The sequence below is a fragment of the Nicotiana tabacum genome, chromosome 5 (genome assembly GCF_000715075.1).
Source record: "Nicotiana tabacum cultivar K326 chromosome 5, ASM71507v2, whole genome shotgun sequence".
In the NCBI taxonomy this organism is placed as follows: Eukaryota; Viridiplantae; Streptophyta; class Magnoliopsida; order Solanales; family Solanaceae; genus Nicotiana; species Nicotiana tabacum.
The window spans coordinates 131,640,640-131,662,380 of record NC_134084.1 but is presented as its reverse complement, the minus strand read 5'-3'; the positions used below and the strand labels follow the sequence as shown (position 1 = coordinate 131,662,380).

The following is a 21,741-nucleotide window of genomic DNA, read 5'->3' as shown; positions in this document are numbered from 1 at the left end:
CTACAAGATATTGCGTATAATTCTTGGGCTATGCTTGGTATTTGGTTCTCCAGTTTGTATGAGTATTGTTCCACATTATTCATAATAAACTTTTTTTATGCAGATATTCAAAGAGTAGCTGCATAAACCTCATGCCGGGTAAATTCCAAACCAACAGAAAGTATAAACTTTTAAATTAACAAGTAGTTTACATCCTTGTTACTACTATATTTACCGTTTGTAATTGGCTATAATTAAGCATGTCAAAAACTTTGCCTATTTGTTTCTTCTGGCGCTCTTCCATAACGTCTTTATATGCTAATGAAAGATAGTTCTAACATGGTTCTATTTTGCTTTTTTTTTTTTTTTTTTTTAATTTCTTTATTTGTTAATATTGAAATCTTTAGTTTGTAGGGTTTGGCTATTGGATATAATTGTGATATTGTCGTAGAAAGGAGCAAAGTTTTCCAAAGGCATTATTAATTCTTTTTTTCTTTTTTCTTTTTCGAAATTGAGTAATGCTTTGGTTTAAGGCCATATATATGAATTTGACGAAAATAACTATTTTTGTCTTATTCTCAATTACGGTGCTTTGGTTTAGGGTCATATGTAGGTCGCATTTTATATACTCTTTTAGCGCTTACCGTCCAATAAATAATAATTCTCACCTTCAGAAAAGAATTAGATAAATAATTTTAACTACCTCTTACCAATAGACAACATATTTATATAATTGCATTGCATCCATGTCAATTGCTTTTCAAGGATTCTTTCTTCTTGTATATAATTTTATAATAAATTTAGTTCTTGTTCTGTAAGGTAAATAATTAAATGAAGATTTACGTGCAACGCACGTACATAGAGACTAGTCTATCCTATATTAAAAACACGAAGGTCCTTAGCGAAATGTCGTTCGCCTTTTTTACCCCTTAAAATCATATTTCACATTGGATAAAATTATAATTTAAATTAATTTCCTAATTTTTAGGACTTTAAAATCAACTAAAATTTTGGTCATTAAATCTTTTATTATTAAACTAGGTAAGAAATAATAATTGGAAAAATCCTTAATTGCTACGAGTGAATAACAAAAGAATAAAACTAATTTCCTTAATTTTTACACGATTCTATAGCAAGGTAACAAAAGCATAAAATTGTGCCTTCATATATCGAATTTTTATACGCTTTATCCTGTAGCATAGTGAATTATTCTAAAAGATTAAAAGATTTAATTTTTTTAATTTGTAGTATTTGAGACGGTGTCATGATAAATGTATTTGTTTTTTTGTTTTTGTTCATTTTCGATATTAGAGTACAAAATAACAATAATTTTAACAAGATATTTTTATAACACTTTGAAAATTTTCATGTGGTACGATTTATCCTTCATTGAGCTAGCTAAATAGAATCAACAAAATATATTTTAGAATGTTACACTTTCTTATAGTTCAAACACATCGTATAATACTATTTATGTTATTTTTTAAAAACTATTAACTCAATGACATGAGAAACAGACACAATTAAAAAATCATCATTTACCTATTTTTCTAATATTTAGGAGCTTGAAACTAAATAAAATTTGAATATTAAGTGGGCATTTGGACATTAGAATTGTGAAATTTTGAAAAAATGAAATTTTTTTCCAAGTGAAAAATGGTATTTAAAAATTAGACTTATGTTTGGACATGAATATAATTTGGAATTGTTTTTGAATTTTTGTGAGTGCTTTCAAGTGAAAATATTGAAATACAACTTTTTGGAGTTTTCCAAATTCCAAAATTTAACTTCAAGTGAAAATTTGAAATTTTCATGGCACTAATTCCCTGAAAAAGTGAAAAAATGAATCTTTGTGTCAAATGGGTCCCAAGCCTTTCTTTATTTGGGCTTTATAAAAAGTCCTAATATTTAGAAGTAAAATTCGAATGGGATTTTTACCTATCTATACCATATATCAAACATTATTACCAAAAATGTTCATAATTTGTTATTTACCCATGTAGTCCACACTTTTACTACAAATTATATACCAATCCAAAAATAGGTAGATTTTGCCATTAAAAAAGCCCTAAAATGAAGGCACCAAATCTGATGTGATTCTGTCAAGGATTTTATTCCAATTTTGAAATGAAGGAGATCTCTCTTCCTGATGAAGACACCAATTGCGTAATTCTCTCCTTCCTCAACAGAAAGAGATTTCACAAAAAACGCAATCAAATTGTACAATTACTGAAGAGAGACTATATCTGTTCTTCATCTCAAATTGTACAAAATTGCTCTTCGTCGATATCAGTATTCAAATTGTAGAAACTATATCTCTTCTTAATCTTTTTTCCTATCAACTACACGAAATCATGTCAAAAATCCCAATAATGCTGAAATCGAATGGTAATTGGGATAACTATGGCAGATTTAGAGATTTTGAAGTTGATGCCATTGTGGTAGATGATAATGCAAACTACGGAATTCTCAGTTCTACAATTGCAGAACAATTATCGATTGATACATCGGATAAAATTATAGAAATCAAATACATTGTGAACGAGAATTGTCCTCCAATGGAGATTAGGAATGATATGGGGGTTCGTGCTTACATGGAAACCAAAAAGGAGAATAAAAACTTAGGTTCGTATCCTTTATGTATAAGCGTAAGAGATTTCAATATGGAATTGGCAATCAACAATGAAAGCACCAGTGCAGGTATGTTTGATTCGACATTGCAGAGAGTTATGGTGTTACTATGTTATCTACAATATTATTACAATTACCTACAATTAAACTACAAAGCTCACATAGTACTGAAAAGGATAAAGCAATGTTGCTTTCAAAATTATCTACATAGAAACTACATTTATGAATTTATTGTTTGCAGGTTCGTCTGGATCCCTAAACTTACTTGAATTTCCATCCTCACCAGCTATAGAGGAATATCAAAGTGAAATAATAACTAAATCTACGCAAATATATATTGAAGAAGGACAAGTTTATCAGGACAAGCAAACAGTAGCTGCTGCAATGAAGAATTATTCAGTGATGCACAAGTTCCAGTTCAGAGTAAAAAGATCTAGTCATAGAAGGTATGTAGTTATTTGTGGATAATATATCAGCAAAATCAGTGTATGATTGAAGATAGGTGGGTTTTATAAATTGTAGTTAAATTGTAGTCAATTTGTAGTTAATTGTAGTTTTTTCATAAATTTGTGTAAATATTGTATTTCTTTTGTAGCTACTGGCTTATATGTGTTGCTGAAAGCTGTAAATGGCATTTCAAGGCAACGTCAATTAATGATTCGGCAATGTTCAAGATAAGAAGTTTCAGCCGTCAACACACATGCTGCCTAATGGACGAAACATTCATACAGCGCAAACGTACTGCAGCAGTACTTGGTAGCATGGTCGTTCCAAAGTATTGTGATCCTAAGACTGTTTACACACCAAAGGACATACAAACTGACATGTTATCCGAACATGGACTGAACCTAAGCTACATGCAAGCATGGAGAGCAAAGGAAAAAGCTTTACAGTTTTTGAGAGGGAATCCGTGTGACTCCTACAACAAATTACCCAAATATTTTTATATTCTTGAGAAGAATTATCCTGGTTCTGTTGTTAAATTGAAGAAGGCAGCAGATGATTGCTTCTTATACGCATTTGTTGCTCTTTGTACATCAATAAATGGTTGGCAACATTGTAGGCCGGTAGTAGTGGTTGATGGGACATTCTTAAAGTCAGCCTACAGAGGGATTATGCTGACAGCAAGCACCATGGATGCAGCAGGTAAATAATGGAATAATTTTGTACTTATTTGTAGACAGTCTTTAAAATGCAGTTAAATTGTAGTTATGTTGTATTTATTTTGTAGTTATATAAAAGAATGTAGTTAACATGTCTATATTTCTCAATATATATTGTAGTTGTTATTTAATCATATTTTATGTCTTAAAATGTAGGTACTATTTTTCCCTTGGCATATGCTGTGGTTGATTATGAAAACGACGCGTCTTGGAAGTGGTTCTTTGAGCAATTCAAGGAGGCATATGGTGAAAGACCTTCAATGTGTGTTGTTTCAGATAGGCATGAGAGTATACTGAAGGCAACATCAGTTGTCTATCCGGGATTGGCACACTACTCTTGCATGTGGCATATATGGACAAATATAAGGTCAAAATTCAAGAAGGGACATCTACAATTACATGAATTGTACTTTGCTACAACACGGTCATACACTATGGATGAATTTAATGAAAGGATGTTGAAGATTGAAGAGGTAGACCTGCGTGTAAAGTCTTACCTATATGATATTGGCTATCATAGATGGTCAAGAGTACATGCAACGGTAAATAGAACTTTTACTATGACGTCAAACATTGCCGAGTCGTTGAATGCTGTAACAAAAGATGCAAGAGAGCTTCCAATATTTGATCTATTTGAGTATATGAGGACTCTTCTTGAACGTTGGACAAAAGAAAAGTTATCGAAGGCAAAGGGTACTTTCACATACCTTGGTCACAAATACAACAAAGAATTGGAAGACAACAGTACATTATCTCAGAAACTAAGGGTAAGATATTTTTTTTGGTGCAGTAGAATCAAAAAAGTACTAGCTGCAGTTTTTCCAGATTGTAGTTAAACTATAGTCAAATTGTCGGTAATAATAGTTTGTAGATGAGCTGTAATATATTTGTTGCTGATTTGTAGGTAAATTGTTGATAATCCATTTTAATGATTGATGTATTATTATTTCTGTTTGGTCTTCAATTGTAGGTGAGGGCTTCAACAGATCATATACATACTGTGTTAGATGGTGTGAAGCGGTACATTGTGTGTCTAGAAAACAAGAAATGTAGCTGTGGACAATTCCAACTTGATGAACTTCCATGTGCGCATGCTTTGGCAGCATTAAGGCATAGGAATGAAACATACGAAAACTATTGCTCTCCGTATTACACAAGGAAGAGCCTTCTTCTTACCTATGAAATGCCAGTAAATCCTCTTCCTGATGAAGGCAAATGGGAAATGCCACAACATATTTTGGATGAGGTAGTAAAGCCACCGGCGGGAGATAAAAGGCAGCCAGGGAGACCTCACAAGGAAAGATATAAAACATTTGATGAAATAAAGTCAAAGAAATACAAGGTGTCATGTGGTAATTGTGGAGGTGAAGGGCATGACAAAAGAACTTGCAAGAATGCGCCGAAAAAGAAATGAATATCATGTAGTTAGAATACTTATTCAAAATAAATGTTAGTGAGCTCAAATTATCGGATTTTTTTGTCTAATTGTTTAAGTTTTTGAAGATGAATAAGAAGTATAAACATCAATTTGTGTATCTGCACTATTTATGTTTTTATGTATTCTGTCAAGCATCTAAAGTTGTCTTTTTTTTATAGAATAGTTAAACTTTAATATTTACTGTATACAAAAAAACTGATATTAATAAAGAATGCATTCAACGTAAATTGTATCCAGATTGTAGTGAATATGTAGTTTAACTGTAGTCCTGTTATTCATATGTAGAGGAGTTGTAGTTAAAATGTAGTTTGACGTAGTTTAAATGTAGATAAATTGAATTTTTTTGATAAACCTTGTTGATAAAAAATGGCTAAATTATTTATATGATTCCTGTATTTATTTTATCTTTCTGTTGTGTAACAAATGACAGTTATATACAGATATTACTGGGCACTTGAAGGTATTTATAAAAATAACTTGAAGATTAAAGTCAAATTGTAAGACAAAGCTGTTGCTGTAAAAATGTAATCAGAGTACTCGAGTATAATGTAATCAACAAAAAGTGTTGTAGAAAACCAAAACGACATATTTCCTACATTGTTTTCCAATTCAACTACCAAATTTCACAGACCAAACTAGGAACACAATAGTCTATTTCTTCTTTCGTTGCACTCTAGTCCTCTCGTTTTTTGCCAGAGCACCCTTCCTCCTTGCTAGCCTGCCAGTAACCTCACTCTCACTGATTGACCCATCTTCTTGCTTCTTTGTTGCATAGTCCCACAGTAGAGCTCCATAGCATCTACGGTGTTGGTCAATATAAGAAAGATCTTCCTTTGGGATTGCCAAATCTCCAAGGCTAACATACTCCGTAAATACAGCCACAAATACACCACAATCGCTGCATAAGATGAGAATTTTTCATTATATAACAAATGATTAAAATAAAAAAATTAAACATATAGAAAAGGAGATTATTCTTTTACACTGAGACTTCCTTTTGTTGTGGAATCTCAGCAACCATCCATTGTATGTCGAGAGGGTACGTAACTGGTTTTTCGATGTATGCCTTTGTGCTCTTGAAGTTAATGTCTTTACGTTTACCATAGAAACCAGTGCATGACAAATAAAGAGGGATAATGATTGAAAACTTGTCAACCAATGTCTCTACTGTTTTATGACGGTTTGCTCTCACCATGGAATCATAAACATAAAGTTGTCTGTCCTTTATGTCAAAAACTAGCAACAACCAATGGAAGTTCTCTACAAGGTTCACAGGCATGAGCACATAGTCAACAAGATCCCAGGCAACATTAGCAAGAATTCTGTACCCAAGAATATATTCTCCAACATCATCCTCGGGTTTAACAACCGAATACCTTTGTTCCGGTGGAGAACTTATGAACTTGTCATAGATTCTTTCAATCTTTGTCTTGAACAAGCAATCCGTGGTTGTGAACCTAGTATTATTGTTGGGGCCATATTTGCCTCTTTTTCGCAGATAATACATAATAACATCAATGTGCTGCCAAAATAGAATAAACATATACAATAAGGTACGGTGTAACCACACTTGTCTACAAGACAGCTACAGACTAACTACAATTTGAATTTATTAAAAACTCTAACAGATTGCTGCAAATTAGCTACACTATAACTACAGAAATATAACAGTTAGTCCAAGTTCCTCACAAAATGTAATTTAATTGTAGTTTGTATGAACCATAGTGAACAAGTACTATATGTACAATTGACCCATCAGACTACAAAATAACTACACATTAACTATATTTATGCACTGTCTACATTTATTCACTATACAGAGGAACAAATGAAACATACCACCTAACTTAAGCTCCCAAAAAATTAGCAAGTTCAACCTACAGTTAATATTAATAGGCACAATCACAAGCTCTACAATATTACTACAAGGTAACTACAGTTGTGGTACACGGAGATTCCAAGTCAGTCAAAAATACCAAAATTCCAGTTTGTACATACAATCATCATCACATATGATACATAAGGTCCATAAAAAGCAAAATTTCACAGCTGAGACATAAATATAGTAACATATATATGTTGTCTACAATATTACTACAATTACACATCATAGCTGAAAAATAAACTACAATTACACTACACAGCTGAAGACAAAACAGATATTGTGAATGATTATGTTCTTTATACTTACTGTGTTATTGATGACTTGTCCGGGGTGAGCAAGGTCATAAAACCAGTCCTTTTTATCAATCTTTTCACAACCAAAATCCAACCAAGGCTTGATTTGGTTATCCTTCTTCGAAAAGTAATATTTCCTCCTGTAATAACAAAAAAAGATGATCAAATACAAAAAATTTACAAAATGAATTACAATTTTAAAGTATAAAAATGGTGAACAGACAGTGTAAAATGAAGCATTCATACCTCCTAGATACTTTATCACTACGAATGTATAACCAGTTGGTGAACCTTTCTGTCAATTCAGGATCTACATTTTCACCTATGACACTTGTGAAGGGGTGCTTGAGGTAAAAAAATTTAGGTCCAACAGATGTGCTGCCTCCAGAACTATACAAAGATGTGAAAGGTGATCGTGCATGTTTTCCCGGTTGCCTTGTTCTACTGGGATGAACATGGGTTGATTCATCTCGTATGGGCTCGCCATACATGACCAACTGTGATAAGTTTTCTGGCAGCTCAAAGTCATCCAATGTCAAACCTTTGTTTTCAATGCCTTCAGGAACAACTTTTTTATCAATGCCTTCAGGAACAACTTCAGTCACAGTCACACCGTGAATTGGCGACTGTGGAACTTCACCTTCTGTAGATAAGTGTAGATCTATGTAGATATGAACAGTATTATGGAGTTATAGAGAATATAGAGAATATATTACCTGCTTGTTGTGGCTCAGCCACTTCATCAATTACTGGTTCTTCCTCAATATTTCCTTGTAGATGTTCTGGTGAAACATCAGCTTGAATGAATAATTGGGAATGAGAATTGTAGATATATGTAGGAATATGTAGTTAAGGTGTAAATTATTAAAATTTTGCATAAAAACATTATTGTAATGAAGGAATGGTTCTGTACCTGCTTTATATGCCTCAGCTGCTTCTTGGAAGTCAGGATATAAGTCAACATGTGGTTGAAAATGTTCTGGAGAAATTGTAGCTGCAACACATAGTAAAAAAATGATTAGTATAATTTAATAATGCTGTCTTGAAATTTGTAGATATGTATGCAGGAATTTTGTAGATACCTGTATTGCTTGTGCTTCCATGCAGTTGATCACCAGCATTGAAATGGAATTGCTGGTTGCTATCTCCTTGATGTTGGTAATTATTTTTTGTTGAACTACCATCAAACTACAATTTTGGGGAATATTTGAGACTACTTTATTCATATGTCTTAATTAGTCTTAGTACAAAATTATATGTAAATTCTTACCTTTGACTCGTCCAAATCAAACCTCTTGTTTATCACATTCATAACACCCTTCAAAGATTGATCTATGAACTCTCGAAGGCTTGAGAGTTCCTCAAAAACATCCTTCCTATAGGCATCTAACTTTACATCAACCTAAAAATTAAATATATAATTAGTTGGTAATCTTATTCTAACTGCTACAGTTACACTACAATTCAACAAACTATAATTGTTATAGATTTATACCACAAATTAACTACAATGTATAACATACTATAATTGTTATGTAATGAAGTCAAAATGTAGCAAATTATGTCAATATATTGTAGTTATTCATAATACCTGCACAATCCCCTTTTCCAACTTCATGAGCTTGCTACTGACAGATTCAATGTCCTCTTGACAATCTGTATATTTGGGTTCAAATGATGGAGAAGCAGCAGTTGGAACATGTGATGGTTGAGCACCATGTTCATCTTCATATTGAATCTTGTCTGGCAGATTAAGCACTCCAAGCTCTTCTCCAGATTCAATCATGTTTGTGAACTGAATGATGAAAATAACAGTTAATTCAAGTGACAAAAAAATGTAGATTCAATGTAGTTATTATGAATATAATTGTAGCATCATACAAAAGTGGAAAAAATACCTTGATCCACTCAGGCTTGATCATCTTCTCTTCAATTGCAGTTAACCAAATCTGCCCCTTTGTAGCTGACCATCTTAAAATGCGAGGTATAGATTCAGAACATCTCGTAGCAAGCTCGGTGCTGACGGACGAGCAACACTCATATAGCCACACTTGCAAGGCTAATGAGCATCCCCATATCAGATAAGAATGTACATGGGGATTAAGACGATGTCGGACAGATTCAATAACCTGCTTGAAGGATTTGATACCCCATGGGTATGACTCAAAATTACCAGACTCTATTAGAAAGAACATAAACTTGTCTATGAAAGTCACATGGTCTTTATCAGAAGGACAAACAAAAAATTCCAACATATAAAGAATGCACAACTTCACCGCATCCACATCGTTTGCCCATGCTTTATTAGTCACTACTTTTTTCAAATGCCATTTCTCAACCCTTTCTTTGTTCGGAAAATATGTATTCATTAAAGGGCTAACATAGGTGGAAGTGTAACCATAGTCTGAAAACTTATTCACACAATTAAGACCAGTTATCAACCCAAATTCTCTCAAGGAAAAATTTAATTTTTCACCCTTAAATAGTACTGAAAAATATGAGTCAGTAGACTTTGTCAATTCATACTTCATCAGAAGATGAAGTGTTTGGTTTTGCATACAGATTTTGGGGAGACCTAATAAGTAACCAAAACAAGTTTTTCTAAAAACCCTTAAAGCATTCGGAGAGAGTAAAACTTGTATCTGGCTAGGTATGCTAGGATCACACAAACTGTGGAATCTACGCACACCATAATCAACATTTTGTTGTGCAAAGTAAGGTCCATTCTGTAGAAAATATAAAATTAATGAACATTAGTAGTTTGCATAAAAAGGAAACAATAATCTACATATAACTACATGACAAATACAAAACATAACTAGAAGAAGAATAGCCTACCCACACCTATAACTACAAAACAATAACAGAAGAACAATGCACGTGTAAACATTATCTACAGGATGTAACAGTTACTTCAAGTATGTCACATAAATGTAGATTAACTGTAGTTAGAATGAAGTTAAATATATGAGCTATACAGGCTACAATAAAAAATAACATATCTACAATTTAACCATCAGACTACACATCAACTACAAACTAACTACATTTATATACTGTCTAAGAGTCACAGTTCCAATTAAACTACAAAATTGAGACAAAGAATCTACAGGATGTAACAGTTACTTCAAGTATGTCACATAAATGTAGATTAACTGTAGTTGGAATGAAGTTAAATATATGAGTTATACAGGCTACAATAAAAAATAACATATCTACAATTTAACCATCAGACTACACATCAACTACAAACTAACTACATTTATACACTGTCTAAGAGTCACAGTTCCAATTAAACTATAAAATTGAGACAAAGAATCTACAGGATGTAACAATTACTTCAAGTATCTCACATAAATGTAGATTAACTGTAGTTAGAATGAAGTTAAATATATGAGCTATACAGGTTACAATAAAAAATATCATATCTACAATTTAACCATCAGACTACACATCAACTACAAACTAACTACATTTATACACTGTCTAAGAGTCACAGTTCCAATTAGACTACAAAATTGAGACAAAGAATCTACAAAATTAGGACAACACCACATTTTACCAAAATACACTTGAACAATCAAAGAAGAACAATGCACTTGTAAACATTATCTACAGAATGTAACAGTTACTTCAATTAACTCACAACATGTAGATAAATTGTATTTAGAATGAAGTTAAATATAGCAGCAATACAGGTTGCAATGAAAAATACCATCTCTACAATTTAACGATCAGACTACAAATCAACTACAAACTAACTACAGTATACACTGTCTAATAATCACAGTTCCATTAAACCTACAAAATTGTGAAAAATAATCTACAAAATTAGGACAATACCACATTTGGCCAAAAAACACTTGAACACTAAATTAACACTTGAACAACAGATTTTTACAACCAAAATCAAACTACAAAATAGTGAGGAAACATAAAATAGTGTTTACCTTTATTGAAATTTTTTCCTTAACCAATTTTGGTACTTTTTTTGAGGGTTTCTTTTTCTTTGGTTTTGATGAAGAAGGAGATACCTTGTGTTTTTTCACAGATTGAACTTTGGGAGAATCATCTACAAAATCGTCATCTACACTCAACTCTTTCCCCTTGCGTTTCAGTTGATTGTCGACTAGTTTATCAACTCCACCAACATCAACATCGTGCAAATGCTTGCTTCTCATTTCCGCACGAATTTGTCTAGGAGATGAAATACCAGAAGTTTGTTCACTTGCATGCGTCGTTTGTGGGTTTTTTGGTGGTGATTTTGGTGTTAAAACACCCAAATCAAAGGTTGGAATATCAGCTAATATAGCTTTTGATGATTTTTTTTGGGGAGTGTTGGTTTTTTTCATGATTTAGGAGTTGAAGACAAAGATGGAAGTGAATTCAAATCGTGGGGGATACTATCAACTGAAGGTAATTAAGTGGAGAAGAAAGTGATGGTAATTGTGGGTGAGAAGAGATTGTACGAGAATGGAGGAAAAACTGAAGGTAAATCGTGGGGGTGGGGAACTGAAGGTAAATCGTAGGGGGTGTGGGGGGGGGGTGGGAGGAGAGAGGGGCGGGTAAACCAAATAACGTGAAGATACAGTCCTATAATTATGCCTAATAAAAATGAACCCTTAATTATATCCCTAATTTGAATTATGGTATAGAAATGGTAATTTGGTATGCTTAAATGTAATAAACACAAACCTTAAATATTGAGGGTAATAAGTTTTGATATATGGTATAGATAGGTAAAAATCTCAATTCGAATTATATAAGTATATCTCTTATTTGGATTTGGGTAAAATAACTGTTAGCCTGTCATTATGAATAGGTTTCTTCCTAAACAATTAACCCTCTCACATACATAACACTACGTATACTTATTTTCTTTACAAATATGACTATATATTTGATGCCACAAGCTAACATAAATAAAGCTTAAAAGTCTAAACAATTCGCATCATGCCAATCAATATAAATGTATATAGTAATAAATTAGTGAAAAATAATATTTGATGTTAAAAAATGCAATATCGATTTAAATGATTTAAATGAATATTTACTATATATTGATTTTGAATATTCTGAAAGCATAAAACAACCCTTCAAGTTCTAGAATAAAACCTAACAAATAATAAAAGTATTTAAGGTACCTAACTACCTAAAAAAATTATGGAGTAATTTATATAAAGTTAATTATTGCACAGAGTTGAACTTGGCCAATACTCTTTAAAAAAATAAATTATTCCTTCAACAAATAAATTAATATAAATCAGTTATATTAAAATTTAAAATTCATCTAATATTTAAAACTTTAAGTTCAACTAATTAAGTTTTACCATAATTTTAATGAAATGCGATTTGAGGATCTACATTTGCTCTAATATTTTTTAATATACGAGTATAATATATTTATCTATCAATATCTATATACATATCTACTATAATATAAAAGCACAAAACCTAATACGAAATACTGATGATCTTCTCACCCTTCATAAATGCTTTTCATGTCGGATAAATCATAATTATAATTAATAATTAATAATTAATTTATGACATTAACTAAAATTTTAAGATTTTGAGGACTTTTAGAGGGTAAAGCTTTTTCCTTCATTTAGTTACTTAAATAAAATCAACAATCATCTCAGCTCCATAGTTTTATAATGTATATTATGTATGATTTTTTAAAATCAACTTTGTATTCCTCGAGTCAAGGTTCACGCGCAACGCGCGTATCCTAAGACTAGTTATATTAAAAGCACGAATGTCTTTAACGAAATATCGTTCGTCTTTTTACCCTTTAAAATAAGTTTCACATTAGATAAAATAGTCATTTAACTTAAAGTTTGTTTTCCTAATATTTAGAACTTTAAAATCAACTAAAATTTTGCTTACTAAATGTTCCTTATTTGACTATAGGACTTTAAAAACAAATTAATTAAAATTTTACCTTATATAAACTCCTTTTACTTAATTAATACCCCTTTATCAATTTCTTTAATCACGAAATACATGTTGACAACTATGTAAGTTCTCATTACTAATTAAGTTCTTCCTTATTTAAATTATTTAAAATAACAAAAAAAGATATAGAAAACGCAACCAAATTCCACCGAATTTTGTAGCATGAAATACTAAATATAAAGCCTTTTGCTTTTTGGAAGAAAGTTCTAATTCTTAGGATTTAAAATCTTAAAAATTTACCTTCTATGCTATTAATTCTATTATAATTTTAGTATTATAATTAAAAGTTATCTAAATGATAAAAGACAACATATCCTAACAACATCATTCGTGAACTAAGTGAACTAACATTCAATAAATACTCAAGTATCATATCACTAAAATATTATCAGCAAATAACTTTTAATTAGTAAACAATAAATTTTTTTAACAGAATAAAATATTAAAATACGTATGGAAAAAAATCTTAATTAAACATTATTGTAATTTTCTATATATTTACACACAAAATGTATATGAAATGTTAATAGATTTTTATACTTTTTGCGAATAATATTTCATTATGATACACTTCATGTTGAATAAAATAATAATGATAATAAATATTAATATTCTACCTGCATTTTTTAGGCACTCATTTTTTTTTCTAAATGTAAATTAATTAATTCGGTTAAGTACCCTTAAATTCGTAATACGATAACTAAATCTAACAATATGGAGTCTTGTTTTATTTTTTCGTATTTTTTTTATTTGAGTTCCAATAGTAATAAGATGACATTTATATTACTATATTAGGTACCTGAGCACATCGACTTTATTTTTTAAGGTCAAGATGAATATATTGTTGCATGATATTTGAGTATAAATCAACATATTATTTTACTCTATCTGAGTTACTAAAGCAAATATACAAATATATCAAATTTATGATATGACATTAGAATACTTTTGTGTGACATACTTTTTCCTTTATTATATTGTCTAAATAAGATCAATATCCATCATTTTTAAGAATTTGTGCTTTTCGTAAAATTTTATTTTATAACTCAAAATACATAGTTTAATAATATTTACGTGATTTTAAATGTTTTATATTCATTGCTATAGAATTCACGCGCAACGCGCGTATCCCAAAACTAGTCATATATATAATATTTATGTTGTTACTCCATATTTGAGGCTAACATAGTTCTAAACTAGTCTAAGTATTCCATACGAAAGGACCCATATATAAATTTTAGTTAATTGAAGGTAAATGGTGATTTGCACAAATAAGATATAATGTAACTATTGATTTATTGATCCTGCTTGCCCTATGGGCCGAACTACAAGTTTAATAAGTGTTACCGTGCTTGTCCTATGACAACACTTTTGACTTTTAACCTTAAAGGTTTGACCATGGACAAGCGGGGTACAAAAATCAAGACCATCCATTTTCAAGGTCATTGTGTGTAATTCCTGAAAGTTAAAAGGTCTTAAGTCAGGTTAAATGAAGTAGATGGAGAAGTATGAGGCATCGGGTACAAATCAATGAAAACAAAAACATTAAGTTATTTTTTCTTATTTGTCTAAGTTTTGGTGGACCGAGTTATCTGGTACCTATGCTGGTGGGAGATACTATACTTGGTGAAATTAGTCGAGGTGCGTACAAGTTGGTCCGGATAATACTATCATAGAAAAATATTAGAGATTTTTACTTATCTATACTACTTTTAAAACTTATTTACCCTCACTATTGAAGTTTTAACTTAATTAGAAGTTAGATATATGATTTACCAATTATATACAAAATAATGTATTAGACTTTAATCTTCCCCTTTTTCTCCCTCTTCTTCCTCCATTCCACCCAACTCAATCCGACATACGTAGATATTTAGGATATAATGTTTCGATGTTTCTTATATAAAGATACTTTTTTTCTTCTTTCTTAAGTTGTCTCTTATTTAATGAAATTGGAGAAATATTCTTAATACTTAAAATTCTAGATGCAGATGTTTCTGTACTTGGCATTGTTGTACCATTTTTATATGAACTTTCTTGCTGATGGAAGCTTAAGTTTTGATAACTGTGTAGCATCACTGGAACTTTAAATAACTGCTGACCTGTGTTAATTTGTAATGTTTAATTATATACTGCTAGTCATATATTTTGTTTATTATATTATTGTATTCGCTATTCGTTGTCAGATACTACGACGAACCTCCATTGACATGTGTTAGTGGAAAAAATGCCATTAAAAGTTTCGAAGTTTTGAATTTAAAAATCAAATTTGGTGAAGTTATTATTTGCTTAGATTAGGTGTTGTTGCAAATGATTGGGAATATCTTTTAGAGTTTATATTTCAATTTTGAGAGAATTTGGAGGTGATTTTGGTTGGAGTTTCAGATTGAATCTCGAAGAAGAAGTCATAAACAAATTGTATATATTTTGTACGTGGGGTAGAAATGACATACAAAATATATACAATTAACATAATTTTATATAAATGATACATAAATTATAGTTTTTGACCTGATTATGTACGAAAAATTTGTTTTCAAGTTGTAGATTGATTATAGATTTTGACCGGATTTGTGTATATTTTGTAAAAAACTTCAGGTACGTTCTGTAAATAGGAAAGCTTAGACAAAATCGGGTAAATAAATTTAAAATCTCGTATATATACGAAAAAGTCCCGAAATATTACAAGGATCAAAACCAAAATTCATGAACAACTGGGAGACCAAATTTAAACAACCCATGATTTTCTTGATAAGAATAGTTTTAGGTGAGCAAGAACACTTACAATCATAACTGCTTTAATGTTGTCATTGGTGATTGGGATTTGAAGTTCCCCACTCTCCTTTAGTCTTAGTAGAACATCAACTAGATCTTCACCCCCTAATGCACCATTGCCTGTTTTACCACTTGCAATATTCTTTTTATGCTCATTGATAACATCCTCAACAATAGCATCTACTCTTTTGTGAGTACTCAAAATTCTACCCCTCATTCCACTTAGCAAATGAAACATCTTGATTGAAGGGAATATCTCAGCCACACTAAAGCCACCTGCTAAGGCTAACACTTCCTTTAGTATTTCAATGAATTTGAATTTTTCCTGGTCTTTCAACAATTCTCGAAATGCTGCTTTGCAGGTGATGGAGCTGTCATACCATCATATCCTTTTGGTAGTGTTTATTGGCTCATTCGGTGTGGATGACTGGATATGTTGCACTAGACGAGAAGCCTCGTCGCGCCTAATAGAACTAAAGGAGCGAACGCTCTTTGCAGAGAGAAGTTCCAAGACACAAACTTTACGCATTTGTCTCTAGTAATCACCGTAAGGACTAAATGCTATGGATGTACTCTTGTAACAAATTATCTCGAGGGACGATAGTTTAGGCTTCCATGCAAAAGCGAGGTCATGAGTTTTTAGTACCTCTCGCGCCATGTCGAGAGAAGAAACCACGACCGTAGAAATTTCACCTAGTTGGAGGTGCATAAGATCAGGTCTATATTTTTTGGCCAAGTTTGCAAGTGCATGGTGGGGAAGTCCACCTTCTAATGCCAAGTGATGGACACTTCCTAAAATAGGCAATTTCCATGGACCTGGAGGCAGTTTCTTGCTTAAGTTTTTTGATTTTTTCCATTTACTTAGTACTAGAAAGAGGAATGATAGGAAAAGGAATAAGAAAGTTAAGTTGAATGGAAACTGAAACTCCATTAGCAAGCAAAAGAGGTGTATTTGTTGGTACTTCTGTACTTTTCTAGGCTTTCTTTTGGCCTAATATATAATCCCAATATCAGAGAAAATAATTCACAAGTAAATAGTATATGCTTTACTTCCAAAACAGATTATAATACTAATAAGATTTGCAAATGTCTCCAAATTTTTTAATAAAATAAGTGAAAGTAGCATTCGAGATAAAGGCATTTTGCCAGACTTTTAGTATTTATTATTGCCATCTAATGAAATCAATAAACCAGTTGTTAATTAATTGTAATAATTTAAACACCTGATATCAATAGAATGACGACGAAGACTTTAATGAACTGTCCAACCATGATTAATCATTAAACATTAAATTACAGCCAGCAATGAAGTGCAAAATCTCAGCGAATCTGTCCCTCCGTTCACTTTTACTTGATAAGTAGACTAAAAATAAATTTTCATTTTTACTTGTCACTTTACTCATATTAAGAGAAGACAATTTTTTTTTCCTGTTATACCCACAGTATTTATTACTCATTTCAAATCATTTTTTCAAATTCAATAAAATATACATCAATTAATATGATATCATGGTAAATTATGCACTTCATTTATTATTTTTTAATAGGCGTGAAAAATAAAAACATGTCAAGTAAAAATGAACGGAGAGAATAATAATATGCAGTCTCATAACACACAATAAGTGATGTGGACCCATTGTCATAATTTGACTTATAAATGAGTTTTAACCTATCTGTCTATATCATATATCATATATCATATATCATATAGTACTAAAAGTTCCATAATAAAAGTAGGAAGATCCTACCTTCAAAGTTGATTTATAGAAATGTCCTTTAAAATATAAGTGACCATTTACTCCTTGAAAAAAAGATCTTTTCATTAAATGATTTCAATCTTTTTATGATGTAACATGTTTGTACAAAATATATAATCCACGTATATATATTTCTTCAATTACTATTGTTATTGTACTCTTTTTAGTATCGTGCATTTTTACAATAAGTTCAATTAATCTAGATCGAAAGCAAATGCAAATACAACTATGTATTCATTACAGTCTTCTTTTTTTTCTCCTCAAATAAATACCTCCTCTTTTACTTTTCTTCTAATGACAATACTATCTACTATTGGAATTTGGTTTAGAGAGCACATTATGAGGTATTTCTTCGTGAATTTGGATTAGAGAGCACATTATGAGCACAGTAAAGAAGGAAGATTCATGAATCACCAGTTAATATACATTAATGATCATAGACGTTACAGAATCTTCGTAAACAGTTACGATTATCAATTATAACGTTTCATTAATGTCATTAATATTCATAATGATTCAGTCATAAAAGGGAAGAGACGTTGTACTTATAGATTCCTATATAAGGGAAGGGGATTTCACTTGTAAGGATACGTTCTGATTATTATTGAAATACAATTATTTTCTTTTGCTTTCTATTGATTATCTTGCTATTTCATTTTCTTTCTTGAGAAAATAAAGAATTTCTTGATTATCAGTAGCCCGAGTACTTCTAAAAATAAGCTTTGACCGAAGTACACAATTTTTGTTAAACAAATTTGTTCCATTATCGAAAAACTGATAATCTTTCCACTATCCAAATTCATTATTTATGACAAAAAATCATGTCGACCGCTAACGACAACAACCAACAAAATCAACAAAAACAGCAAAACCAACTGAACCAACAGAATCAACAAGAGGATGGAACTCGAATCCCTTCACCCAAAAATTCTTCTCAATACTCCCGAGAAGGGTCACCTGACAGATAAATGTCACATGTGAAGAACCAACAAGGGGAAGATCAAATTGCTGATGATGCACTGAAGCAACTAATTGCAAAACACGTGAACAATGCTCTTCAAGCTTTCGTTAACAGATTACCAACTGTACCAAGGAGATACAGAGCTACTCAAAAAAATCATGGATAGATTCCAGCGTGAAAGGATGATGTTACCACATGTACCTGATAATTGGGAGGCTATGGTATTTGCAAGTAACCTGAATGAAAAAAGCTCAGAAGCCACAATGAGACTCAAAAGAAAGTTTACAAGAATTTCCTGCAACAACTTGGAATGATGTTTACAATAGGTATAATACGAAGCCGCGAATAGAAGAAGATACTATCACTCAGTCACGGGGAGATGAAAGAGTAAGTTCGAGGCGATCAAAAACTGAAAAAAGGTCCGGTAAGAACAAGTATGAACCTTACACGGGACCAGCAGGAAGGGATGCACGTTCTAAATATGAAAACCCGAGGTATGGTTCCAGATCAAGGGACAGAGATGCGGGTCCGTCATCCAAGTTTGGAAAGAAGCGAGACACACGGGACAACGACAGAAGTACAAAAGTGAAGATTGATGGTTGCAGTTTCAATGTTAGCACATCTGAGTTGGTAGCTGTTTTAAGAAGCATGGGAGATAAGGTGCGGTGGCCAAAAGAAATGAGATCGAACCCCAACAGAAGAAACCCAGATTTCTGATGCGAGTTTCATAATGATTACGTTCATAAAACAGCAGAGTGCAGATTGTTACAAGGTGAAGTAGAGCACTTGCTAAAACAAGGTTACTTAACCGATTTGTTTAGTGAGAAGGGAAAGCAAGCATATATGAAGAATAGACAGGAGCCACCAAAACTTTCATCACCGAAAAGAACGGTTAATGTCATAAGCGGAGGGGAGGAAGTCAATGGTGTGGCATATACGGATGCAAAAAAGGTGTTAAAAGTCACAGTCACCTACGAAAAGCGAGTTCGCCAAGTTTTGGAAGAAGACAATATAACATTTGATGATGCAGATGCAGATGCAGATGGCATGTTGATCCCACACAGTGATGCATTGCTCTGTAAATATCATTCTTTTAAGAGTGGTAAATGAGATGCAAGCTAATGACAAATTGGTACTCAAAGCACGCACCTTATCTGGATTTAACAATTCAAGGGTTGTTACAAAAGGGGAGATAATGCTCACCGCATTCGCAGAAGGAGTAGTCAAAGATACGAAATTTCAAGTAATAAATATGGACATGGCGTACAATATGATCCTCGGCAGACCGTGGATTCACGAGATGGATATTGTTCCGTCTACTTTACATGAAGTTATTAAGTTCCCTTTACAATGGGGAATTAGACAAATCTGTGGTGATCGATAGGCTTCTAGAAGTATCAATTCAGTGGCAGATTCAAAGCATAACATAATTCATTGACCTTCCCAACACCCTTATACAACCCACATAAATGTCTACGGAACTTCTAAGTGTATACAAAAGAAATTGCTACAAAAGTATTGGCAACAAGGCCCCGGCTATACCTAAAAATATGTTAAGAAGGTGAACATAAGATACAAAAGATATAGGTCCCCGAAATATTGTGGGGCTCACCAAGTCAGCTGGAAAGAGGATGTGCCACTAATTGCAATCAACATTATCTACTACGGAACCACCTACATCCATTTAAAGATATAGCACCCCCGGCAAAAGGGACGTTAGTACTGTCAAATAGTACTAGTATGTAAAGCAAAACACCAATCTTAATAGAACGAACAATAAAATAAAGGGGAAGCAGTCATGATATACAACAAGAGCTTCAAACACATACGAAAACATCAAGTAAGGATCACACAATTTCCGATTAAGTTTCCATTATTTAAGTTTGATAATCTCAATGCCATGTGCCACAATCCACAATACCACTATGTTCCTGCACATAGTCCTATCTCGACCTGACCGGCTAGGTCATCTCATTTGAGACATCAACTATTTCCACAATTTCAATCAATCAATCCATTACAATTACCACCATATGTGCGGTATGGTGCCCGATCACGGCCCGATTGGCTAGGCCATCTCACTTGAGACATCAACCATTCAATCGTTCATCTCAATTCACATTTCCTTCCCATCTTTTATTACATGGCACGAGCAACCTCATTTATTAAATCGTTTTTGGTACTTGGACGTATCTTACAATTCAAGTTTCCCTTTTTATACATTTAAATAACATTATCATCCACATCAATAAAGCCTATTATGTAAGGCATTACATACACATGAGGAAGGCATGGAAAATCTTAATCATAAGGAGGCTTTTCATACAAATAACATAGCAAGATTTATTCGATTCTTGACATGAATTCTTGAACTTTCTCAACACATATATTCCACATTTAAACACATTCTAAATAGCATGATGAACATTTAGAACAATCATTGAGCATAAATCTTTGAACGCAACACTTTAGGGCAACAATTCTAGTATGAATTTAGGGACTTACACCACTTACACGTACATCAGGAGTTCAATTCTAAGAAGAAGAAGGTTTAGCCATACATACCTTAATTGAGCTTTCCCTTAATTCCTACAATGTTCCGGAATGTTCACAACTTCAATCTATTTTAGCATTGTAGCACAATTGAATTCATAATAAGGAAAATGATCATAATCTTAGCTCACTTGAGTATTTTATCAATCATCATGTGTTCATTAAGGTCTTATAGTCCTTTTATGGAAGATTATACCAATCCATTTCCCACATTTCTCTATCTTTGTTCTACAATTCCCCTACATATTCTAAGAATATATGCATGCAATGTAATTACCCTCATCCCCATGAATTATCTCACTACTGGACCATTTTAGCTATGTTTGGAATTAAGAGCTGGGGTGATGA

General features: G+C 32.1%; 3 protein-coding genes across 3 annotated transcripts; 1 reads left to right on the top strand and 2 right to left on the bottom strand.

Moving 5' to 3' along the window:
* The first annotated feature begins 2,333 nt into the window (after positions 1 to 2,333).
* On the top strand, positions 2,334 to 5,187 carry LOC142180975 (uncharacterized). The gene is made up of 5 exons (XM_075253083.1): positions 2,334 to 2,679; positions 2,852 to 3,056; positions 3,206 to 3,756; positions 3,930 to 4,540; positions 4,744 to 5,187. Exons 1-5 carry the CDS (start codon positions 2,334 to 2,336, stop codon positions 5,185 to 5,187), a joined length of 2,157 nt encoding a protein of 718 aa, XP_075109184.1.
* A 675-nt stretch (positions 5,188 to 5,862) lies between these two features.
* On the bottom strand, positions 5,863 to 11,741 carry LOC142180974 (uncharacterized). The gene is made up of 11 exons (XM_075253082.1): positions 11,424 to 11,741; positions 9,288 to 10,115; positions 8,981 to 9,184; positions 8,660 to 8,791; positions 8,472 to 8,577; positions 8,303 to 8,383; positions 8,106 to 8,171; positions 7,636 to 8,032; positions 7,403 to 7,529; positions 6,195 to 6,733; positions 5,863 to 6,109 (listed from the first exon to the last, which is right to left on the bottom strand). The coding sequence occupies exons 1-11, from the start codon at positions 11,739 to 11,741 to the stop codon at positions 5,863 to 5,865; spliced, it is 3,045 nt and encodes a 1,014-aa protein (XP_075109183.1).
* A 4,334-nt stretch (positions 11,742 to 16,075) lies between these two features.
* On the bottom strand, positions 16,076 to 17,053 carry LOC142180973 (premnaspirodiene oxygenase-like). Its single transcript, XM_075253081.1, has 2 exons — positions 16,816 to 17,053; positions 16,076 to 16,473 (listed from the first exon to the last, which is right to left on the bottom strand). The coding sequence occupies exons 1-2, from the start codon at positions 17,051 to 17,053 to the stop codon at positions 16,076 to 16,078; spliced, it is 636 nt and encodes a 211-aa protein (XP_075109182.1).
* Positions 17,054 to 21,741: the final 4,688 nt, after the last annotated feature.